At 45.3% G+C, this 26,447-nt stretch overlaps 1 protein-coding gene across 1 annotated transcript in view; it reads left to right on the forward strand.

Annotated features, from left to right (window-relative positions):
• LOC140420864 (gamma-aminobutyric acid receptor subunit alpha-3-like) overlaps positions 1-26,447 on the forward strand; it is a 632,301-nt gene that overhangs the window by 357,073 nt on the left and 248,781 nt on the right. Inside the window, exon 5 of the mRNA XM_072504959.1 lies at positions 16,061-16,281. Coding sequence (XP_072361060.1) covers positions 16,061-16,281 — 221 coding nt within the window. The remainder of the gene's footprint in view (positions 1-16,060; positions 16,282-26,447) is intronic.

The following is a 26,447-nucleotide window of genomic DNA, read 5'->3' on the forward strand; positions in this document are numbered from 1 at the left end:
ATGATGGGCCTACCAGGACAGTCCTGTTTGTTGGTTTTGGGGGGGGGGGAGGTAGAAGCGGCCTGTCCAGGGCTAGGACACTAGGGTTGGGAGCTGCGGAGGGAAGATCTCCAGAGGAGCTGAGGTCAGTGAGAGTCCTGGAAACAACGGCTTGCTGCTCGATGGTTGGGTCATGGTACAGGGAGAGGTAGGAAGAAGCATCTGAGAGTTGGTGCTCAACCTCTGCATGGTAGAGGTCAGTACGCCAGACAACAATGACCCCATCCTTGTGGACAGCATGGATGACAAAGTCAGGGTTGGATCTGAGAGAGCAAAGTGCAACAAGTGCAGGAGACAGGCTCGAGTGGGTCAGAGGAGCAGAGAAATTGAGAAGATCAATGTCACGCCAGCATTTATGAATGAAAAGAGCAGGTAAGCGGACGGTTGGAGGGGTCAGGTGGAGGGAGAGTATGGGAGGCGGATAAAAGGATCTGTTGGACGGGGGAGGACTCCCGCCCGCAGAAGTAAGCGCAGTGCTGAAGGTGGTGGAAGAAAAGCTCAGCATTATGTCGAGCCTGAAATTCGCTGAGTCCTTTGCTGAATACAGCACATTCAGTTTTGGAGAGGGGAAGACCAGAGGGTATGGTGAATACACGGTAAAGGCTGGAGTTAGCAACAATGGGGTCCGAGGGATGGGAAAGAATGGAGAATCCTGGATGGGTTCAAGTCAGGAGTATGATGGAATACTCTCTTCTTGCCTGGATGAGTGCAACTCTAACAACACTCAAGAAGCTTGACACCATCCAGGACAAATGAGCCTGGCTTGATTGACACCCCATCGACAATCATTCAATTCCTCCACTACCGATGAACAGGGACAGCCGTGTGCACTATCAACAAAATGCTCTGCAGAAAGTCACAAAGTATCCTTTGACAGCACCTTTCAAACTCGTGCCACTACCATCTAGAAGGGCAAAGGCAGCCCGAGAACACAACCACTTGGATGTTCCCCTCCAAGTCAATATGTCGCCTTTCCCTCACTGTCACTGGGCCAAAATCCTGGAACTCCCTCCCTGACAACATTGTGGGTGTACCTACACCACATGGACTGCAGCAGTTCAAGTAGGCAGCTCATCACCACCTTCTTAGTCAGCAATGCGCACATATAAAACAATGGTTAATTGAGGAAATCCAGCAGGAATGTGTTGAGGAAAAATTGTGTTTGACTAACTTGCTGGAGTATTGCTGAAAAAAACGAGACATGCTATGAAAGCTTTTCATCTTGTACCCATCAAAACAGATTTCCAATAGTAATAATTTATACTGCCTGAGCAGCAAGTGTTGATTGGTTGGCAAGTGGACTCTAACTGATGGAGCTGTTACCATTAGGAATGTACCAGGGAACAGTTAACTGTCAAGCTTGTGTTCAAATTTAAACCAGGCTGATTAGTAAATTTGCAGATGACACCAAGGTTGGTGGAATAGCAGATCATGTTGAGGATTGTCAGAGGATAGAGCAGGACATAGGTAGGTTGGAAACTTGTGCAGAGAAATGGCAAATGGCGTTTAATCCAGACAAATGTCAGGTAATGCATTTTGGTAGGTCTAATATAGAGGGAAAATATACCATAAATGGAAAAACACTTGGGAATATAGAATGTCAGAGAGATCTGGGCACGTAGGTCCACAGATCTTTGAAAGTGGGAACACAAGTGGACAAGGTAGTCAAGAAATCAATGCTTGCCTTCATTGGATGGGGCATCAAGTATAAAAACTGGCAAGTCATGCTACAGTTGTGTAGAACCTTTTGGAATCATTTGGAATATTATGCACAATTCTGGTCTCCACACTACCAGAAGGATGTGGAGGCTTTGGAGAGGGTGCAGAGGAGGTTGACCAGAATGTTGCCTGGTCTGGAGGGTGTTGGCTCTGTGGAGAGGCTGAATAGACACAGACTATTTTCATTCGAAAGACCGAGGTTGTGGGGTGACCTGATAGAGGTCTACAAGATTATGAGCGGCATGGATAGAGTGGATGGGCAGGCACTCTTTCCCAGCGTGGAGGGGTCAGTCACCAGAGGGCATAGGTTTAACATCCTGGAGCAAAGTTTAGAGGAGATGTACGAGGCGGGTTTTTTACGCAGATGAGGGTAAGTGCCTGGATCGAATTGCATGGGGAGCTTGTGGAAGCAGATACATTAATGGCGTTCAAAAGGCATCTTGAAAAATATATGGATGGGATGGGTATAGAGAGATACGGCACAAGGAAGTGCTGAGGGTTTTGGGCCAAGGTTGGTATCATGACCAGTACAGGCTTGGAGGGCCGAAGGGCCAGTTCCGGTGCTGTATTGTTCTTTGTTCTTTGACTCTGATTGGTCAAGGTGTTGCCATGTGGGGAATGAACCATGAAATGGCTTTAATTAAGTTGAAAAAGGTGCAATGCGTGGACATGCTCCTTCTGTCTGCAAAGGACAGAATTCAATATCTGTGAATATATGTGGCTTCAAGCATGTGTAAGTGAGCCACACTGAGACCAATTTATAATCTTAAATTGGTTTTCTGTGTACTTCTTAGTGCAATCATGGTTGTTTAGCAAATGTTCTCATGTGCAGAATCACATCGAATGTTGGACACTGTGTTTTGGGTTTTGCAAGGATGGGCTTATTGGGTACGGTCAGTACGTTGTCCATTGTGAACTGTGGTTGGAACAGGTTGTCTGATATGTTCTGTCAGTCTTTGGGACATACAGCCAACATACCTGGCATCAAACTGGCATTGAAGCTCATAGACCACATTATTAATTTGTGTGACAGGTAGAATGTCTCTTTCACTTGACGGCACCATCCTGTTAGTGGAGAATGCCACTCGTGTTGCAAAAGCGTGAAATAGCTAACTTCACCTGTTTTCACCTGTGACCCAAGTTTTCACCTGTGACTGAAGTTTTGAGGTACCTTACCCTTCCAGGGTAATCTGAGGAAGACTGAACACTTTTCAGAGCCAAAAGTCGTAGCTTTAGGCCCGTTCATGAGTTTGTGCGTTATGTAGCAAGCAATGATCTGATCAGGCTAGATATTATCCCACAGGGTGTCTTAAATGTGCTCCTATTTCAGCATCAAGCAAATGGTTCAGGCCTTATTTCTGAGGTTGCTGATGAGGTTAATCTTATAGCACATGGAACTGTCAGAATCTCAATGTGTACGTTGACCAGTGAAGGTGGGCATGTGATAGACGACAGTAGAGAACTCCCTCGTAGATTTCTCAACTGACACATCAAGGAAAGGGAGCTCATTTGACTGTCCCATTTCTAAGGTGGGTTCCATAGATGAAACTCATTAAGGTGTGCAAGGAAATTCTTACAGGCAGCTGCGGATTCAAATCTAACAAAGGTATCATCAATGTATTGGAAATATGCAAGGGGGAGGAGGTTAGGTGTCATTCCATTGAAGAAGTGTTTCTCATGGAACCCAACAATGATGTTTGTGAGAGCTGCTCCTAGAGCGGGTCCCCATGGTAACACCAGTTATTTGAGCATTCACTGTGTTGTTGAAACTGAACTTGACTGCGTGAATTGCTGAGTTCATAAATTTAATGAATACAGATTCACACAATGTCAGCCGGTCTAGATCGCCATGTTATAACGCAGCTGTGCGAATACCGAAGGCTTCCTTGAATGGTACATTGATGAATTGGTTCGCAATGACAAATGAGCACATCCACACAGCATCAGTATTGATATGTAAGTCCTGCATGGTGTTCGCAAAGGTGAAGGAATCCTGTGTATGTGGAAAATTTGTTCAAAACTGGTTGCAGCAACTCACCCAACAATTTGACCAATTCATGTTGTGATAAACCAGTTAGAGACAGAAAAGAAGGACATCACTTCTGTCTGTCTTGAGCAGCCCATACATATGTGGATGTAGAAGAAGAAGGATGTAGTGAGCAGTGAGGATGAATGCTACCTTTTTTTGTTACCCAGCCGCTTGTTAATCTTACTCGAATCCAATAAGGATTTTTGCAACTTGCTTTCAAGCAGGGTTGTCTGGCCATGCTATGTGACGGGTCCAATGGATACAAATATTGACCCATCATTAAGAATGGTGTGCATTCAGTCAACGTAGTCACACATATTAAGGATGATCATTCCAGTACGTTTGTTGGGTTTACAGGTCTGTATGTCTGAGTTGGCCTTAAGGCCTTGCAATGCTACTAGACATTCAGTTTGCATGTGAAAATCAGCCAAGTTGCTCAGAATCCCACAATATGTGTGTGCTAGATCATAAACATAAGAACATAAGAACTAGGAGCAGAAGTAGGCCATCTGGCCCCTCGAGCCTGCTCCGCCATTCAATGAGATCATGGCTGATCTTTTGTGGACTCAGCTCCACTTTCCGGCCCGAACACCATAACCCTTAATCCCTTTATTCTTCAAAAAACTATCTATCTTTATCTTGAAAACATTTAATGAAGGAGCCTCTACTGCTTCACTGGGCAAGAAATGCCATAGATTCACAACCCTTTGGGTGAAGAAGCTCCTCCTAAACTCAGTCCTAAATCTACTTCCCCTTATTTTGAGGCTATGCCCCCTAGTTCTGCTTTCACCCGCCAGTGGAAACAACCTGCCCGCATCTATCCTATCTATTCCCTTCATAATCTTATATGTTTCTATAAGATCCCCCCTCATCCTTCTAAATTCCAACGAGTACAGTCCCAGTCTACTCAACCTCTCCTCGTAATCCAACCCCTTCAGCTCTGGGATTAACCTAGTGAATCTCCTCTGCACACCCTCCAGCGCCAGTACGTCCTTTCTCAAGTAAGGAGACCAAAACTGAACACAATACTCCAGGTGTGGCCTCACTAACACCTTATACAATTGCAGCAGAACCTCCCTAGTCTTAAACTCCATCCCTCTAGCAATGAAGGACAAAATTCCATTTGCCTTCTTAATCACCTGTTGCACCTGAAAACCAACTTTCTGCGACTCATGCACTAGCACACCCAGGTCTCTCTGCACAGCAGCATGTTTTAATATTTTATCATTTAAATAATAATCCCTTTTGCTGTTATTCCTACCAAAATGGATAACCTCACATTTGTCAACATTGTATTCCATCTGCCAGACCCTAGCCCATTCACTTAGCCTATCCAAATCCCTCTGCAGACTTCCAGTATCCTCTGCACTTTTTGCTTTACCACTTATCTTAGTGTCGTCTGCAAACTTGGACACATTGCCCTTGGTCCCCAACTCCAAATCATCTATGTAAATTGTGAACAGTTGTGGGCCCAACACTGATCCCTGAGGGACACCACTAGCTACTGATTGCCAACCAGAGAGGCACCCATGAATCCCCACTCTTTGCTTTCTATTAATTAACCAATCCTCTATCCATGCAACAACCTTTTGTGTGGCACCTTGTCAAAGGCTTTCTGGAAATCCAGATATACCACATCCATTGGCTCCCCGTTATCTACCGCACTGTTAATGTCCTCAAAAAATTCCACTAAATTAGTTAGGCACAACCTGCCCTTTATGAACCCATGCTGCGTCTGTCCAATGGGACAATTTCCATCCAGATGCCTCGCTATTTCTTCCTTGATGATAGATTCCAGCATCTTCCCTACTACCGAAGTTAAGGTCACTGGCCTATAATTACCCGCTTTCTGCCTACCTCATTTTTTAAACAGTGGTGTCACGTTTGCTAATTTCCAATCCGCCGGGACCACCCCAGAGTCTAGTGAATTTTGGTAAATTATCACTAGTGCATTTGCAATTTCCCTAGCCATCTCTTTTAGCACTCTGGGATGCATTCCATCAGGGCCAGGAGACATGTCTACCTTTAGCCCCATTAGCTTGCCCATCACTACCTCCTTGGTGATATCAATCCTCTCAAGGTCCTCACATGTCATAGCCTCATTTCCATCAGTCACTGGCATGTTATTTGTGTCTTCCACTGTGAAGACTGATCCAAAAAACCTGTTCAGTTCCTCAGCCATTTCCTCATCTCCCATTATTAAATCTCCCTTCTCATCCTCTAAAGGACCAATGTTTACCTTAGCCACTCTTTTTTGTTTTATGTATTTGTAGAAACTTTTACTATCTGTTTTTATATTCTGAGCAAGTTTACTCTCATAATCTATCTTACTCTTCTTTATAGCTTTTTTAGTAGCTTTCTGTTGCCCCCTAAAGATTTCCCAGTCCTCTAGTCTCCCACTGATCTTTGCTACTTTGTATGTTTTTTCCTTCAATTTGATACTCTCCCTTATTTCCTCAGATATCCACGGTCGATTTTCCCTCTTTTTACCGTCCTTCCTTTTTGTTGGTATAAACCTTTGCTGGGCACTGTGAAAAATCACTTGGAAGGTTCTCCACTGTTCCTCAACTGTTTCACCATAAAGTCTTTGCTCCCAGTCTACCTTAGCTGGTTCTTCACTCATCCCATTGTAATCTCCTTTGTTTAAGCACAAAACACGAGTGTTTGATTTTACCTTCTCACCCTCCATCTGTATTTTAAATTCCACCATATTGTGATCGCTCCTGCCGAGAGGATCCCTAACTATGAGATCCTGAATCAATCCTGTCTCATTACACAGGACCAGATCTAGGACCGCTTGTTCCCTCGTAGGTTCCATTACATACTGTTCGAGGAAACTATCGCAGATACATTCTATAAACTTCTCCTCAAGGCTGCCTTGACCGACCTGGTTAAACCAATCAACATGTAGATTAAAATCCCCCATGATAACTGCTGTACCATTTCTACATGCATCTGTTATTTCTTTGTTTATTGCCTGCCCCACCATAATGTTACTATTTGGTGGCCTATAGATTACTCCTATCAGTGACTTTTTCGCCTTACTATTCCTGATTTCCACCCAAATGGATTCAACCTTATCCTCCATAGCACCGATGTCATCCTTTACTGTTGCCCGGATGTCATCCTTAAATAACAGAGCTACACCACCTCCCTTACCATCCACTCTGTCCTTCCGAAAAGTTTGATACCCTCGGATATTTAACTCCCAGTCATGGCCATCCTTTAACCATGTTTCAGTAATGGCCACTAAATCATAGTCATTCACAATGATTTGCGCCATCAACTCATTTACCTTATTCCGAATACTACGAGCATTCAGGTAAAGTACACTTTTATGTTGGCTTTTTTACCCCTGTTCTTAATCTTAACACCTCGATCAGTAACCTCTCCTAAGTTATATTTCCTCTTAACCTTTCTCCTAATTTTCCTTGTCGTCGAACCCATATCTTCCTGTAACAACCTGCCGCGTCGCTTACCATTAATGTTTTCACTTCCCGTTTTATTTCTTTTAGTATTCCTGGTCCTATTCACTGAGCTCCCCTCAGTCACTGTACCTTGTACTGTCGCCCTTTTTGATTTTTGACTATGGCTTCTCTGCCTTACACTTTCCCCCTTACTGCCTTTTATTTCTGTCCCTGTTTTACTACCTTCCAACTTCCTGCACGGTTCCCACCCCCCTGCCACATTAGTTTAAACTCTCCCCAACAGCTCTAGGAAACACCCCCCCTAGGACATCGGTTCCAGTCCTGCCCAGGTGCAGACCGTCCGGTTTGTACTGGTCCCACCTCCCCCAGAACCGGTTCCAATGTCCCAGGAATTTGAATCCCTCCCTCTTGCACCATCTCTCGAGCCACGTATTCATCCTCTCTATCCTGACATTCCTACTCTGACTAGCTCGTGGCACTGGTAGCAACCCTGAGATTACTATCTTTGAGGTCCTACATTTTAGTTTAACTCCTAGCTCCCTAAATTCAGCTTCTAGGACCTCGTCTCATTTTTTACCTATATCGTTGGTGCCTATGTGCACCACGACAGCTGGCTGTTCACCCCCCCCCCCCCCCCCAGAATGTCCTGCAGCCACTCTGAGACATCCTTGACCCTTGCACCAGGGAGGCAACATACCATCCTGGAGTCTCGATTGCGTCCGCAGAACCTCCTGTCTATTCCCCTTACAATTGAGTCCCCTATCACTATAGCCCTGCCATTCTTCTTCCTGCCCAGCTGCGCAGCAGAGCCAGCCACGGTGCCATGAACCTGGCTGCTGCTGCCTTCCCCTGGTGAGCCATCTCCCTCAACAGTATCCAAAGCGGTATATCTGTTTTGCAGGGAGATGACCTCAGAGGACACCTGCACTGCCTTCCTACTCTTGCTCTGTCTTTTGGTCACCCATTTACTATCTCCCTCAGTACCTTTCACCTGCGGTGTGACCAACTCGCTAAACATGCTATCCACAACGTCCTCAGCATCGCGGATGCTCCAAAGTGAGTCCATCCCCAGCTCCAGAGCCGTCAAGCGGTCTAACAGGAGCTGCAACTGGACACACTTCTTGCACGTGAAGGAGCCAGGGACAGTGGATGTGTCCCTGAGCTCCCACATCGCACACGAGGAGCATGACACGGGTCTGAGATCTCCTGCATGTCTTAAACCTTCGGTTAACTTCAACAATTTCAATTTCCCCCCCCCAAAAAATTTAAATAAATAAATAAACAATGAAGAAAAAAAATATATATATATACCAATGAAAGGAAACAGAAAAACAGAAACACTACTTACCAGTCACAAAAAGCACTTCCTCCCCACCCAGCTTCAAATTCCCACCTCGATTCAAATTCCCAAACTCACTCTTTGCTGTCTCACTCCTGGCTGTCTTCTCTGTCTCACTGGGAGAACTCACAGATCAGCTAGGCACACTTTCAAGGATTTAGTATCTTTAATGCATGCTGGTTTGTGGCAGGATAGTTGGGAATAGAGGAGTTTGACCTCAGAAAATACTTCTTCCAGTTTGATGTGGGATGAAGGCACACCAAAATTGTCACCATGGGCAAGGACAAACCCCACCCATTCAGAGAACTCAGTGTCAGAACACATGCCAAACTGCATGTTTGACAGCATCATTAATGTTACTGCAAAACAGCTTCTGCAGTTGCTTGAGATTTGTGGAGAGGATTGATGGAGGTAATGCTATTTATGTGGTGTACAAGGACTTCCAAATGTGGTTTGATACAGTGCCACACAACAGACAAGAGGAAACATCCTCTCCACATCCACCCTGTCAATACTCCTCAGGGTTTTAAAGGTTTCAATCAAGTCGCCTCTTACTCTTATAAGCTCTGATGATTAACAAACCTAACCTCACCAAACTTTCATCATAACACAACCGACTGATTAAATAAACCTTCTTTGAACTGCCTCTAGCGCATTTACATCTTTTCCTTAATAAGGGCACCAATACCGTACACAATTCTCGAGATGTGGTCTCCCCAATGCCTTGTACAACTGAAGCATAATCTCCTTACTTTTGGAATCAATTTCCCTCAGAATAAACAATGTTTTATTAGCTTTCCTAATTACTTGCTGTACCTGTAGACTAGTCTTTCGTGATTCATGCACTCGGACAGCTGGGTCCCTCTGTACCTCAAGAGTTCTGCAATCTTTAATCATTTAAATAATCCATTTATCTTTTATTTTTCTTTCCAAAATGGACAATTTCACATTTTCCCACATAATATTACATTTGCCAGATCTTTGTCTATTCACTTATTTTATCTGTGTTCCTTCGTAGAGTCCTTATGTCCTGTTCACAGTTTACTTCCTGACCTATCTTTGTGGCATCAGCAAAATTCGCAAACATACCTTCAGTCCCTTCATCCAATTCATTTATACAAATTGTAAAGAATTGAGGTCTCAATACTGATTCCTGTGGTAATCCTGCCAACCTAAGAAAGGTTGAATGGTGGAGCAGACATGATGGGCCAAATAGCCTAATTCTTCATAGTGGTTAGCACAGTTGCTTCACAGCTTTAGGGTCCCAGGTTCGATTCCCGCTTGGGTCACTGTCTGGGTCACCGTCTGTGCGGAGTCTGCACGTTCTCCCCGTGTCTACATGGGTTTCCTCCGGGTGCTCCGGTTTCCTCCCACAGTCCAAAGATGTGCAGGTTAGGTGGATTGGCCATGCTAAATTGCCCTTACGTTAGGTGGGGCTACTGGGTTATGGGGATGTGATGAGGTGTGGGCTTCAGTGGGCTGCTCTTTTCAAGAGCCGGTGCAGACTCGATGGTCCGAATGGCCTCCTTCTGCACTGTAAATTCTATGATTCTATGTCTTGTGGTCTCTATGGATCATTTATACTGACTCCTTGCTTCCTGTTAGATAGTCAATCTTCTGTCCATTCCAATATGTTACCTTCTACACCGTGAGCTTTTACTTCCTGTAATAACCTTTAATGTGGCACTTTTCTTCCTGTAATAACCTTTAATGTGGCACTTTATCAAATGTCCTACGGAAAACTAAGTATAGGCGCCGGTATGTGGCGACTAGGGGCTTTTCACAGTAACTTCATTTGAAGCCTACTTGTGACAATAAGCAATTTTCATTTCATTTTTCATTTCATTACAGTACATCCACCTTTATCTTTATCCACAGCACATGACTCCTTCAAAAAATTCCAAGAAATTGATTAAAAATTATTTTCCTTTTTACCAAACCATGTTGACTCTGCCTGATTGGCTTTAATTTTTCCATGTGTCCTGCTATAACATCTTTAATCATGATTTCTAACATTTTCCCTATGGCAGTGGTCAATAATTCCCTGCTTTCTGTCTTCCTCCCTTTTTGAATAAAGGAGATACATTTGCTATCTTCCAACCTAATGGAACCTTCCTGAATCTAGGGAATTTTGGAATTTAAATCCAATGCATTGTAGCCACCTGGGTGGCCACTTCCCAACTTTAAAATGGAGATCCGCTAAGAATGCAGGGAAATTCAGTCAAACGCAGGAAAAGCAAGCAGGTGCAAAGTTTCCTGTATATCAGAGCTTGCAGGAACCCAGACAGCACTGAAACTGACAACCATCTACATATTAATGAGTGATCCCCGGGAACAATTGGAAACAGTTAAGAAAAACAAGGCCAAGCCAGACTCCTCAGCGTCAGCAGGAAGGCCAACGGACACTTAGGAACCGCCCAGCGATCGGGGAACAGCTCCAGTATTGGAGAAATCGATCCAAGTGATCAGAACTTAGTCCAATCACTTGGAACCAGGTACGGGGTCCGCCCAAAAGGGTGTGGAGCCCCTGGGGACTATAAAATAGAGCCCCCAAGTTCAATTCGTCCTTCTTGGCATGGTCTCTCAGCAGCTCGAAACATCTCTTGACAGTTACCTGCCTAGTAGCTGCACCAACCAAGTAAGTCTCCAGTCAACGCACGCTACGAGATAGGCGCTCCTAGCTACCAGTCTATACTTGGAAGCTTGGAAGCCTGCAGACTCTGAATCGAACGAAAGGCCATTTTTTCCCTGACCTGGTGGGCCAGTTCCAAAGCTAAGTATAGGCCTTTTAGTGTTAGAGATAGTCTAGTAAGTAGAGTTTTATGCATGAGTAGTGATTGATTGTGTATAATAAATGTGTTTTGATTTGAAACGTACTAACTGGTGTATTGAGTTATTGATCAGTACTTGAACTTGAACCTCGTGGTGGTATCATAAAGATACCTGGCGACTCTAGAGCAAAGGTTATAAAACAGAGCAAATTAAGTAAAGACACAATGAGCAACAAATTAAGAATCAACCAAAAGTTAGCAACATTTAGTGGCGACATCTGACGGGACCTCGACTTAGAAGTGACCTAACCACTCCGAGAGAACCCAAAATTTGAATTGAGAATCCAATTGGGAACAGAAATATTCACAAGTGTTCAAGCAGTTCTGACCAATCCTCGTAATTCGGAAGCGTGTTAATGCATGCGTAACTAACTGGGCTATAAGGTAAAACTGATAGATTTTGTTGCGAAAAACTGTCAGGAGTTTGTATTCCGGAAAATAGAAACGCCGTACCCGTGTTTACAGCACCGCCTTAGTACCCCCCGTTCCAAATTTTAAAAGAGAGTATTCAGATAGGAAAAATAGCAATGAAGGCAATAGAACGCTTCATGAACCCTCAAGAATTTGTGGTCGCAGCGACCAGCAGCAGAGTAGGCCAGTGTCCCATTTGGGAAGTTGAGATTAGAAGGTAATTCAAAGGGAAGGGACTGGGCCCTTGGAGGATGCACCATGTTCCAAAAAGACACGTGGCCCACTACAGCCACAATCACCCTCAGCGGCTTCACGGGCCATTCACAGCAGGGACACATCACAGCCCCTGTACCCATTCAAATTGGCAACATTACAACAAAACACCCCATAGTTTTGGTCGATCTGCCCCACACAGCAAAACACATTTATTATACACAGTCAATCACTACTCATGCATAAAACTCTACTTACTAGACTATCTCTAACACTAACACTAAAAGGCCTATACTTAGCTTTGGAACTGGCACACCAGGGTCAGGGGAACAAATGGCCTTTCATTCGATTCTGAGTCTGCAGGCTTCAAAGCTGGTATAGACTGTTAGCTAGGAGCGCCTATCTCGCAGCGTACGTTGACTGGAGACTTACTTAGTTGGTGCAGCTACTAGACAGGTCACTGTCAAAGGTTGTTTCAAGCTGCTGAGAGACCCTGCCAAGAAGGACGAATTGAACTTGGGGACTCTATTTTATAATCCCCAGGGACTCCGCGCTCTTTTGGGTGGACCCCGTACCTGGTTCCAAGTGATTGGGCTAAGTTCTGATCACTTGGATCGATTTCTCCAATACTGGAGCTGTTCCCTGATCGCTGGGCGGTTCCTAAGTGTCCGTTGGCCTTCCTTTGTCTTGGCTCCTGCTGGCGCGGAGGAGTCTGGCTTGGCCTTGTTTTTCTTAACTGTTTCCAATTGTTCCCTGGGATCGCTCATCAATATGTAGATGGTTGTCAGTTTCAGTGTTGTCTGGGTTCCTGCAAGTTCTGATATGCAGGAAACTTTGCACCTGCTTGCTTTTCCTGCGTTTGACTGAATTTCCCTGCATTCTTAGCGAATCTCCATTTTAAAGTCTGGAAGTGGCCAACCCAGGTGGCTACAGCATCAGTTATCTAATTGGCCACTTCTTTCAATATTGAGGATGAAGCCTATCTGGACCTGGGAATTTGTCAGCCTCCAGACCCAACTATTTGCTCAATACCACTTCACTGGTGATTGCAATTTTCCTGAGTTACTCCCTCTCTTCCATTTCCTAATTTACAGCTATTTCTGGGATGTTATTTGTGTCCTCTATAATGGAAATCAATGCAAAATACCTGTATAATTCATCCACCATAGCCCTCTTTTCCAATACTAATTCCCCAGATGCACATTCTATAGGGCCAATGCTCACTTTTTTTACTCTTTTCTTATTTGAATATCTATAGAAACTCTTACTGTCCACCTTTATATTTCTAGTTAGCTTTCCCTTGTATCTAGCTTTTCCCTCCCTCACAATCTTTTTGTCACTCTTTGTGTTCCTTATAGTCTTTCCAATCTTCTAACCTGTCACTCGCCATTGCGCAAATGTATACTTTTTTCAGTTTACTACTGTTTAATAACGTTTTAGTTATCCACAGATAATGGGCCTGCCCGTTGGATTTTTTTCTTTCTCACTGGAATGTGTTTATTCTGTGTATTCTGAAATATTCCTATAAATGTCTGCCACTGAACATCCCTTAAGTATATTTGCCAGTTCACTTCACCTCGCTCTGCTTTCATGCCTTCATAATTGTCCTTATTTTAGTTTAAAATACTAGTCTGGAACACATTCTTCTCTCCCTCAAACAGAATGCAAAATTTAATCATATTAAGATTGCTGTTGCCCAGAGACAGATTCACAATGAGACCATTAATCCTCTCTCACTGCACAATATCAGGCCTAGTTCTGGCCACCACGACGAGGAAGGATGTGATTAGAGACAGTGCAGATTATTATTATTATAGGAATACTTCTAGAGATGAGGTACTTCAGTTATGGAGATAAATTAAGCAGGCAGGTGCATCAGGCAGTAAAGAAGGCAAATGGTATATTGGCCTTCGTAGAGGGAGAATTTGAGTACAGTGATGTCTTTCTGCAATTATATTCTGGAATATTGTGTGCAGTTTTCACCTCCTTATCTGAGGAAGGATGCTCTTGCTCAAGAAGGAATACAGAGAAAGTTTATCAGAGTGATTCCTGGGGTGGCCAGACTGACGTATGAGGAGAGACTGAGTCGGTCATGATTGTATTTGCTGGAGTTCAGAAGAATGAGGGGGAATCTCATAGAAACCTATAAAATAGATAGGGTAGATGCAAGAAGGATGTCCCCGGTGGTGGGGGTGTCCAGAACCAAAGGTGGTAGTCTGAGGATATGGAGGATCATTTAGGCTTGAGATGAGGAGAAATTTCTTCGTGCAGAGAGTGGTCAGTGTGTGAATTCGCTCCCACAGAAAGTAGTTGAGGCCACAGTACACTGTGGATGCAATCTAACCAAAACATAGTATGTTCTGGGTCGTTCAGTGTTGGGAACTCGGTTGTGTTTTTGGGCACCAGCGGGGAATGCCCCCAGAAGCCGCACTTCATTTCACACACTGAGGAGTTCCAGTGACCGGAGATCCTCCGTGCAGAAGAGAAAAATCGTCCCCTGACCTCTCGGCCACCCCCTGCATGACGGACCCCCCCCTCCCCCAATGCCCCAACTCATCTGTTGGGGGGTCCTTGAGCCCCTGCAACCCACCTCACATGGGCAGGCCACCCCTGGGCCCAATTCCCGGTGCAAGCAAAAAGCCACCAAGGAACCTTGGCACTGCCAACCTGGCACCCTGGCAGTGCCCCTGGCAGCCTGGCATTGCCACCTGCGCAAGTGTATAAAAATGCCAGGGTGGCATCAGCAGTGCCAGGGTGCCATCAGCCCAAAACCAACCACCCAGGGGTCTCCGATCTCCTTGGAGACCCAAGAAAATGCCATTTGTGGGGACCAGGCCGGTAGATCCTAGGTGCTGGTTCAATCTGACATCGTCAGCAGAGTTAAATGAGTTTAAACTTGCTCAACTCTGAAAGTCTGGGTCCTGCCCATTGTGGATGGGATACAGATTACAATGCTTCACGGAATCTCATTAGATCTTGCGAAGCATAACGACCATCGGGAATCCAAGGTGAGGCCTTTCCCGGGATCTACTGGCTGCGTGCCATTCCGATTTCAACGGGAGTCAGATCGTAAATTGGTAAATCTTATATGTTGCCAAGAAGCAATTCGATATAGAACATGGGGCAAAGGGGATCATAGAATATGGGAGAAGGAGGGATCAGCCTATTGAGTTGGATGATCAGCCATGATAATGAATGGTGGAGCAGGCTCGAAGGGATGAATGGCCTCCTCCCTACTACTAATGTCTATATGTCTATTTCAACTGAAGAACTTTGGGCTGTTTTCCTTGGAGAAGTGAAGATAGAGAGGTGATTTGACAGAGGGTGTTGAAAATCCTGAGGGGTCTGGACAGAGTAGATAGAGATAAACTGTTTCCTTGGTGGAGATTAAGAACCAGAGATACTGATTTGCGGTATATAACAAAAGAAACAATCGTGATATGAGGAAAATCCTGCTTGCGCAGTGAGGTTGTGGAATGTACTGTGTGAGAGTATGGCGGACACAGATTCACACAGCCCGTGATTGGGATCTGGAATGTACTGTCTGAGAGTGTGGTGGAGGCAGGTTTAAACAGTGAGTGGTTAGGATCCGGAATGTACTGTCTTGAGTGTGTGGTGGAGACAAATTCACACAGCGAGTGGTTAGGATCTGGAATACACTTCCTGAGAGTGTGGTGGAGGCAGGTTTCAGCAGAGCTTTCAAAAGGAAATTTGAAATTTATCTGATAAAGAAGGAATTGAATGGGCTAGGGGAAAAAGTCAGATGATTAGAATTCGCTGAGCTGCCCTTGCAGAGACCTGGTGCAGGCTGAATGGCCTCCATCTGTGCTGCAATAATTCTATGCTTCCACTTTGTAAGATAATGCAAACTGAACCTGAAACAGTTGTTTATTGATGACAGGCAGGTGAACAGAATTCATTCTTTGTTTAATTGGCAATATTGGTGGAAGGGTTTGATGCAACTGGGAAGAGGCGATAGCGACAGGGACAAGCTAAGGAAACAACAATGCTCCTAACCATCTGATTGCCTCCTTGTTTTTCCTGAATGCAGGAGTACACCGTTGACGTGTTTTTCCGACAGAGTTGGAAGGACGAGCGACTCAAATTTAAAGGGCCCATGCGCATATTGCCACTAAACAACCTTCTGGCCAGCAAGATCTGGACTCCAGACACTTTCTTTCACAATGGAAAGAAGTCAGTGGCACACAACATGACCACTCCAAACAAACTACTGAGGCTGGTGGACAATGGGACCCTGCTCTACACCATGAGGTAAAGAATCGCTCATTCTTCCTGCCATTCAAACTCAAACCACTCTTTTTTTTTTCAAATTATTATCTCCTAATTTCCAATATGCTGCAAATTCCACTTGCCAAGAATTCCAAAACTCCAACTAGATTCCATCAGTTCATGGTTGTTTTCTTTATTCTCAGGATATGAGTATTGAGAATGTTCTGGTGGTAAGCCATCTTGAACTATTGGTACCATTATTTGATCCAGCTATGTGTCTGGCTGGGCCATTTCAGAGGGGCAGTTTAAGAGTCAACCACATTGCTGTGGATCTGGAGACACGTGTAGGCCAGACCAGACAAGGATGTTTGATTTACTTCCCTAAAGGACATTAGTGAGCCAGGTGGGTTTTTCCGAAAATCCCACAGTTTCACGGTCACCTGTACTGTGACCAGCTCTTTATTTGCAGATTTTTAAAAATTGACTTCCAATTCTGGGTTTGCTGAATGGCTAACCCAGTAAGATAACACTCCACCAGCACTCTAACCTATTACTATTTGTCACCTTACTCCTTTGCTCTACTTTACTGAAGGCAACGCCCCGTGCTGGGATCCAGACCCACTGATGTGGGCACGAACCGTGCATCGCCACGGCCTCCTGGTAATGTTAGTACTTGTACTATTGTCTTGTCTTCTGTTGTAACCAAGGTTTTAAATAACTGAGAAAGGTCTGGCAAATGCCAGTATCACCAACAGACACCTGAACGTTATTTACCCATGGGGCACATTCTCAGGTGAACCTCGCTGTATCTGTTGTACAGTGTTATATCACTGTATATTTAAAAATTCTGGTCTTTATTCTCAAGTTCCCCCCATGACCACCCCCTCCCTATTTCTGTAATTTAATTCAGACATACGTTCCTTGACAATCTCTCTAATACTGGCCACTTGTGCATTTCCCATTTTGATCTCTTCAGCATGTTTTTCTAGCTGCCTAGGTCCTGAGCTCTAGAAATTCTCCCTAACATCTCTGGTTCTCTACCTCTTTCTCCTCCTTGAAACTGTGCCTTAAAACATGCAACTTTGACCAAATGTTTGTTCATCTGTCCTAATGGTTTCTTCTCAGGATCAGTGTCATATTTGTATGGTAATGCTCCAGTGAAACGCCTTGTGATTCTCAGTGTTCACCAAGGTTATACAAATGAAAGATGTTGTTGAGCATCTGAAGTATCTGCATACGTGTTTGTTTCTGCATATATGTATATGATTGTTTTGCATGTTTAAAGCTCTGTGTATGCACATGTTTGTGATTAAGTTTGTGTGCACTCGTATGAATGCAACCATGAGTGTATATATGTGTACTTGTGACTATGAGTATACGTGTGTGAACATGAGTGTGACTGCTTGTGAACATGTCTAAATTATTGAGTACATACATGTACTTGTTTGCAGCTGTGTGGATATGTGTTTCTATCCATACGCATGTGTCTGCGTTTCTGCTGATCTGTATGTGTGCGAGTTAGTAACTGAGTGTAACCATGTACACGATTGTGTTTGTAAGCATGTATTCAACTGCGTGTGATTTAACCGTGTGTACATGGGGACATATGTGTTTGAAAACAATGATTGTGAACTTGAGTGCTCATGCATGTTTATTTCCATGCGTTTACATGTGTATGTTTATAACCGTTTGTGGATTGTTGAAATTGTGTGCGGAATTGAATGTGGGTAATCAGTGTCTCGTCCAATGAATGACTATCCGGTGATAACCCGAGGTCACCTCTTTTCGATAAAGCTCGCTACCTAAAGTACCAAGCAGATCTTGCCAGGCCAGTGGTGGGCTTTCCTGGAATCAAGGACCATGTGGACAGAAATCCTGCCCCCCTGAAGAATGCTGGCCAATCAAAGGCCAGCAGTGGCTCATTGCTGGCAGCACCACTGGGAGGGTGGTGGCTGCTACTGGTAATGCACCCTCCTGAGACCAAGAATTGCGAAGAGAATCAGGCTACATGGAAGTAATGGTGGAGGTTGGGGCTATAGGGTGGAGGTCGCAAGGTGCCAGGGGGATTGGCAGTAAGGACAGGGAATGCCTCTCTGTGGGCCCCACCATCCTGATGCCCCCACCATCCTGATGCCGGGTCCCTAGATCAGGCATTGAGTTTTTGATTGGAAGGCCTCCCACCCACATGGGTATGCGAGTGTATCCGTGACCCTGTTTCTGTGTGTATGTCAGTGAGCCTGCGATTCGATAGATATGCTTACAACCATTTTGCATTTGTTTCTGTGAGCGGAATTTCAGTGTTGCCGCCGAAGTCAATGGACGTTTGAATGACTTGTTGCATTTGATGGGGCCTGCCCCACCATGCCGGGCAGTAACATTCTGTCCTGTGTGTTTTCATGGGTGTTTGAAACCGAGTATCCCTGTGTCTGTTTTAAACTGAATGAAAACCTGAGATTTTGTTATCTAATGTGTGCATGTATCTGTAACTGTCTTTATAAGTGTGTTTGCATATTTGTGAGTTGTAATCATGTCTGTACACGGGTGTTTCTGATTATTTGTGTGAATGTGTATTTTTAACTTCGTGCACGTGTAAATGTTTTTAACTGTGGGTGGAGTTTTCTATTCTCTGCACCGTGTTGGCTAAGGTGGGAAAGGCTGTACAGCTGGATTTTCTCTCCAGATAATTCCGCAAACGGTGCAGAGAAATCTGGAGGTGCGGCTCACGCCGTCATGCTGGCGGGAAGAGGCTGGAAATAGCTGGACGCCTCAAACCCTGCTGTTTAAAAGCGTGTCTCAATCTCTGATATAAAACACAGGGACGCCCCCCCCCCCCTCCCCCGCCACACACACACGGGAGCCATTGACAGACATGGGGAACCACCCACAACAAAGGGGAACCCTCCCCCCAATGGAGCTTCCTGGAGGGGTTCCATGACGCATGGGCACTGTCAAGGGGCACTGCCAGAGAAAGTGCCAGGGGGCAGGGTCAGGGGGCTGTGCCGGGGGGCAGTGCTAAGGAACTGCCAGGCCATGTCGATCCCCTGCCTCCACCCCCTCCCCGCCCCCCCCCCCCCCAACCAGCTATACTTACCTGTGCATCCTCAGTGGATTCTCATCGCCTGGTCCCGTTCTTGAAAAGCAGTTGTAAACCTTGCTAATGTTGAGGAATCTGAATATGGCAGGGAATCCCGCCAATTACATTAAGATTTACTTTTCTGGGTGGGAACCTTATATCACTGGCGGGGGTAGTGGAGAATCTGAAAATGTGATCTCGTCACCATTCGACCCCACGGAAAACGCTGGCACAAAATCGCGCCAATGTATTTTTTTGTTATTGTACATGTACATCTGTGTTTGTTACTATGTTTATACATGTATGTATTTATATCTATGCGTGTACGTGTATGTACACTGTCCGACAGTGGAAGAAGCGCAATCGTCGAAAGCAGACGGCCAATTTGGTTGACCGGCAGCTCTTACGGTCCCAGCAGTGCCTGAACTCAGTAGTGGGTGCTGCTGGGATTGTGCCGTGGGTGCAGGTGAGGCATATCTTCGACATGGAGGGACAGACACCCTTGAGAGGGGACAAGGAAAGAGTTGGAGCTGTTTTTGGGCCCAGGGAAACAGGCAGAAGGCGGTGGTTATAATCTTAGTACGGAATGGACGGAGAGGTGCCCAGATGTGCACAGGGCATCTTCTAAATAATGTCCCCAAACTTTCACTTTGGGTGAAGAAAATAACCATTTCACTCTTCCATTGCCCAGCATATTATGGCAATGGAGGTGGACTGAGGTCCTTAAGTAGCCATTCATTTTAAACTTAAAGACTTCATTAGGCCCAAGGCGGCAGGCTAATGGGCATCTTATCTACCCCATTGTATTATGGTGACTAGGTCAGGGTGGGTAGAGTGGCAGTGAGCTACCCATCCAAACTATTTTAATGCCCCCTGCTGAACACATGGCTGGTTGGGAACATAAATCCAACTCCATGTGTGCACATGGATTGTAATCATGTGTGTGCAGGTCTGTTTCTAACCATCTCTATACCTATGTGTTTGTTACCCTGTGATGGGCATATGTGTGTTTTAACCATGAGATTGCGTATTTGTGATCAAGTGTGTACATTGGCCATAATTCAGTAAATTTTAAGGTACTGTCGGATAAAGATAAGAGTAGTCCTCAGGTGAAGGTACTTGTGACAATAAGCGATTTTCATTTCATTTCATTTTATGATGAGTCTTGGGAAGGGTGAGATAATCTGGGTCGCATTGAGATCAAAAAGAAGGTGTTGGTTTGAGGAAAATTAAGCTGTCATCAGTGGGGATGGGAGGGGGAAGGTAAAAGAAAAGGGGGAGGCATGTGGGGTTGGATAAGGTTGGAAATGGTGAGAGGGAAATTGGGATTGGGGAATTGTGTACACAAGCCATGTTGGCTGGGTTTGGTTGTTGGTTGGCTGTGTATTGTTCACTTTGGGTTTTTTTCTTCTTGAAAATTGTTAAAACTTTAAATGCCTTATTAAAAACATTATTTTTTTAAAAAGGTGTTGGGCGTCTTGAACAACATTAAGGTAGATAAGTCTCCAGGGCCTAATGGAATCTACCCCACAATACTGAGGGAGGCAAGGGAAGAAATGGCTGGGGCATTGACAGGAATCTTTGTATCCTTACTGGCTACAGGTGAGGTCCCAGTGGATTGGACAATAGCTAATATTGTTCCTTGGTTTAATAAGGGTAGCAAGCATAATCCAGGAAATTACAGGCCGGTGAGACTTATGTCAGTGGGAGAAAAATTATTGGCGAGATTCTTTGAGACAGTATTTACTCCCATTTGGAAGCAAATGGACGTATTAGCGAGAGGCAACATGGTTTTGTGAAGGGGAGATCGTGTCTCACTGACTTGATCGAGTTTTTCGAGGAAGTGTCAAAGATGATTGATGAAGGTAGGGCAGTGGACCTTGTCTACATGAACTTCAGTAAGGCCTTTGACAATGTCCCTCATGGCAAACTGGTACAGAAGCTGAAGTCACACTGGTTAGAAGTGAACTAGCAAGATGGATACAGAACTGGCTCGGTCAGAGAAGACCGTGGGCTGCGGTGGAAGGGTGTTTTTATGAATGGAGGGCTGTGACTAATGGCGTTCCTCAGGGACCAGTGCTGGGACCTTTGCTGTTTGTAGTATATATAAATGATATGGAGGAAAATGTAACTGATCTGATGAGCAAGTTTGCGGATGACACAAAGGTTGGTGGAATTGCGGATAACGATGAGGACTGTCAGAGGGTACAGATCAGTTGGAGACTAGGGCGGAAAGATGGCAGAAGGAGTTGAATCCGGACAAGTGTGTGGTGATGCATTTTGGAAGGTCTAATATAGATGGGAAATATACCATAAATGGCAGAACACTTGAGAGTATTGACATGCAGAGGGATCTGGGTCTACAGGTTTACATGTCACTGAAAGTGGCAACACAGGTGGAGAAAGTAGTCAAGAAGATATACGAGATGCTTGCCTTCATCAGCTGGGGCATTGAGTATAAAAATTGGCAAGTCATGGTGCAGCTGTATAGACCCTTAGTTGGGCCACACTTGGAATATAATGTTCAATTCAGGTCACCACACTACCAGAAGGGTGTGGAGGCTTTAGAGGGCGTGGAGAAGAGGTTTACCAGGATGTTGCCTGGTATGAAGGGCATTAGCTATGAGAAGCAGTTGGATAAACTTGGTTTGTTCTCACTGCAACGACGGAGGTTGAGGAGCAACCTGATCGATGTCTACAAAATTAGGAGGGGCATGGACAGAGTGAATAGTCAGAAGCTTTTTTCCATGGTGGAAGAGTAAATTACGTGGGGACATAGGTTTAAGATGCGAGGGGCAAGGTTTGGAGGAGATGTACGAGGTATGTTTTTTTACACAGAGGATAGTGGGTGCCTGGAACTCACTGCCGGAGGAGGTGGTGGAAGCAGGAACGACAGTAATGTTTAAGGAGCATCTTGACAGATACATGGGAATAGAGGGATACAGACCCTGGAAATGTGGCAGGTTTTAGGTTAGACAGGCAGCATGGTCAGCGCAGGCTTGGAGGACCAAAGGGTCCGTTACTGTGCTGTACTTTTCTTTGTTCTTTATGTGTGGTGACGAGGAGATTTTCACAGTAACTTCATTGCAGTGTTAATTTAAGCCTACTAGTGACACTAATAAAGATTATTGTATTTCTGTCTATAGCCATCAATACTCATGTCTATGATTTTGAATACCTGTGCATTTGTTATTACATTCAGATATGTACATGTTTATTACTGTGTAATAAGGGGCACAGATAGGAGATTTTGTGGGAGCGTGAGAGACTCACGTTTGGTATGTTGCCTCCCAGGTGCAGGGGTACGTGATGTCTCGGATCGTGTTTTCCGGGTCCTTAAGGGGGAGGGGGAGCAGCCCCAAGTCGTGGTCCACATTGGCACTAACGACATAGGTAGGAAAGGGAATAAGGATGTCAGGCAGGCTTTCAGGGAGCTAGGATGGAAGCTCAGAACTAGAACAAACAGAGTTGTTATCTCTGGGTTGTTGCCCGTGCCACGTGATAGTGAGATGAGGAATAGGGAGAGAGAGCAATTAAACACGTGGCTACAGGGATGGTGCAGGCGGGAGGGATTCAGATTTCTGGATAACTGGGGCTCTTTCTGGGGAAGGTGGGACCTCTACAGACAGGATGGTCTACATCTGAACCTGAGGGGCACAAATATCCTGGGGGGGAGATTTGTTAGTGCTCTTTGGGGGGGTTTAAACTAATGCAGCAGGGGCATAGGAACCTGGATTGTAGTTTTAGGGTAAGGGAGAATGAGAGTATAGAGGTCAGGAGCTCAGATTTGACCTCGCAGGAGGGGGCCAGTGTTCAGGTAGGTGGTTTGAAGTGTGTCTACTTCAATGCCAGGAGTATACGAAATAAGGTAGGGGAACTGGCAGCATGGGTTGGTACCTGGGACTTCGATGTAGTGGCCATTTCGGAGACATGGATAGAGCAGGGACAGGAATGGATGTTGCAGGTTCCGGGGTTTAGGTGTTTTAGTAAGCTCAGAGAAGGAGGCAAAAGAGGGGGAGGTGTGGCGCTGCTAATCAAGAGCAGTATTACGGTGGCTGAGAGGATGCTAGATGGGGACTCATCTTCCGAGGTAGTATGGGCTGAAGTTAGAAACATGAAAGGAGAGGTCACCCTGTTGGGAGTCTTCTATAGGCCTCCAAATAGTTCTAGGGATGTAGAGGAAAGGATGGCGAGGATGATCCTAGATAAGAGCGAAAGTAACAGGGTAGTTATTATGGGAGACTTTAACTTTCCAAATATTGACTGGAAAAGATATAGTTCGAGTACATCAGATGGGTCGTTTTTTGTACAGTGTGTGCAGGAGGGTTTCCTGACACAGTTTGTTGACAGGCCAACAAGAGGCGAGGCCACGTTGGATTTGGTTTTGGGTAATGAACCAGGATTTGGAGGTAGGAGAGCACTTTGGGGACAGTGACCACAATTCGGTGACGTTTACGTTAATGATGGAAAGGGATAAGTATACACCGCAGGGCAAGAGTTATAGCTGGGGGAAGGGCAATTATGATGCCATTAGACGTGACTTGGGGGGGATAAGGTGGAGAAGTAGGCTGCAAGTGTTGGGCACACTGGATAAGTGGAGCTTGTTCAAGGATCAGCTACTGCGTGTTCTTGATAAGTATGTACCGGTCAGGCAGGGAGGAAGGCGCCGAGCGAGGGAACCGTGGTTTACCTCAAAGAAGTGGAATCTCTTGTTAAGAGGAAGAAGGAGGCCTATGTGAAGATGAGGTGTGAAGTTTCAGTTGGAGCGATGGATAGTTACAAGGTAGCGAGGAAGGATCTAAAGAGAGAGCTAAGACGAGCAAGGAGGGGACATGAGAAGTATTTGGCAGGAAGGATCAAGGAAAACCCAAAAGCTTTCTATAGGTATGTCAGGAATAAGCGGATGACTAGGGAAAGAGTAGGACCAGTCAAGGACAGGGATGGGAAGTTGTGCGTGGAGTCTGAAGAGATAGGCGAGATACTAAATGAATATTTTTCGTCAGTATTCACTCAGGAAAAAGATAATGTTGTGGAGGAGAATGCTGAGCCCCAGGCTAATAGATTAGATGGCATTGAGGTACGTAGGGAAGAGGTGTTGGCAATTCTGGACAGGCTGAAAATACATAAGTCCCCGGGGCCTGATGGGATTTATCCTAGGATTCTCTGGGAGGCCAGGGAAGAGATTGCTGGACCTTTGGCTTTGATTTTTATGTCATCATTGGCTACAGGAATAGTGCCAGAGTACTGGAGGATAGCAAATGTGGTCCCTTTGTTCAAAAAGGGGAGCAGAGACAACCCCGGCAACTATAGACCGGTGAGCCTCACGTCTGTAGTGGGTAAAGTCTTGGAGGGGATTCTAAGAGACAAGATTTATAATCATCTAGATCGGAATAATATGATCAGGGATAGTCAGCATGGCTTTGTGAAGGGTAGGTCATGCCTCACAAACCTTATCGAGTTCTTTGAGAAGGTGACTGAACAAGTAGACTAGGGTAGAGCAGTTGATGTGGTGTATATGGATTTCAGCAAAGCGTTTGATAAGGTTCCCCACGGTAGTCTATTGCAGAAAATACGGAGGCTGGGGATTGAGGGTGATTTAGAGATGTGGATCAGAAATTGGCTAGCTGAAAGAAGACAGAGGGCGGTGGTTGATGGGAAATGTTCAGAATGGAGTTCAGTCACAAGTGGAGTACCACAAGGATATGTTCTGGGGCCATTGCTGTTTGTCATTTTTATCAATGACCTAGAGGAAGGCGCAGAAGGGTGGGTGAGTAAATTTGCAGACGATACTAAAGTCGGTGGTGTTGTCGATAGTGTGGAAGGATGTAGCAGGTTACAGAGGGATATAGATAAGCTGCAGAGCTGGGCTGAGAGGTGGCAAATGGAGTTTAATGTAGAGAAGTGTGAGGTGATTCACTTTGGAAGGAATAACAGGAATGCGGAATATTTGGCTAATGGTAAAGTTCTTGAAAGTGTGGATGAGCAGAGGGATCTAGGTGTCCATGTACATAGATCCCTGAAAGTTGCCACCCAGGTTGATAAGGTTGTGAAGAAGGCCTATGGAGTGTTGGCCTTTATTGGTAGAGGGATTGAGTTCCGGAGTCAGGAGGTCATGTTGCAGCTGTACAGAACTCTGGTACGGCCGCATTTGGAGTATTGCGTACAGTTCTGGTCACCGCATTATAGGAAGGACGTGGAGGCTTTGGAGCGGGTGCAGAGGAGATTTACCAGGATGTTGCCTGGTATGGAGGGAAAATCTTATGAGGAAAGGCTGATGGACTTGAGGTTGTTTTCGTTGGAGAGAAGAAGGTTAAGAGGAGACTTAATAGAGGCATACAAAATGATCAGGGGGTTGTATAGGGTGGACAGTGAGAGCCTTCTCCCGCGGATGGAAATGGCTGGCACGAGGGGACATAGCTTTAAACTGAGGGGTAATAGATATAGGACAGAGGTCAGAGGTAGGTTCTTTACGCAAAGAGTAGTGAGGCCGTGGAATGCCCTACCTGCAACAGTGGTGAACTCACCAACATTGAGGGCATTTAAAAGTTTATTGGATAAACATATGGATGATAATGGTATAGTGTAGGTTAGATGGCTTTTGTTTCGGTGCAACATCGTGGGCCGAAGGGCCTGTACTGCGCTGCATTGTTCTATGTTCTATGTGTACCTAAGTGCATTGGTAATTCTGGGCAGAATTTTATGAAGGCGGGGAAGCCAATGTCCACCATCAAAACTAGCTGTCTCCCTACTGACCGATCATCAGGGGTTTCAATGGAATTAAGTCCCTAATTGGCTGTGTGAATGTTGTCTCTGGGGCTCCCAGCTCCATGGAGGATAGTTAATTGCTGCACCCCTCCCTGCCCCACCCCCCTCAGAGCTGTCCCAAAGGCCAGTCAGAGGCTGGTAGTTCTCCATTTCCGGCAGCATCATTAGGAACAGTGACTGCTGTCCTCACCAGCGAACGCTGTTAGATTTCTAGAGAAAAGCAAATGTGAGCAGGATTGGGAGTGAGGGATGTGGGGTAGGTCAGAGGAAAGGACAGGGGTTGGCACTCAGCAGGCATCCCCTTTACAAAGCCAGATACCCTCTCCCTCCCCCCACACACCACCTCCCCATGAGGCACTTTGAACAAGAG

The sequence above is a fragment of the Scyliorhinus torazame genome, chromosome 5 (assembly GCF_047496885.1).
Source record: "Scyliorhinus torazame isolate Kashiwa2021f chromosome 5, sScyTor2.1, whole genome shotgun sequence".
Classification (NCBI taxonomy): domain Eukaryota; kingdom Metazoa; phylum Chordata; class Chondrichthyes; order Carcharhiniformes; family Scyliorhinidae; genus Scyliorhinus; species Scyliorhinus torazame.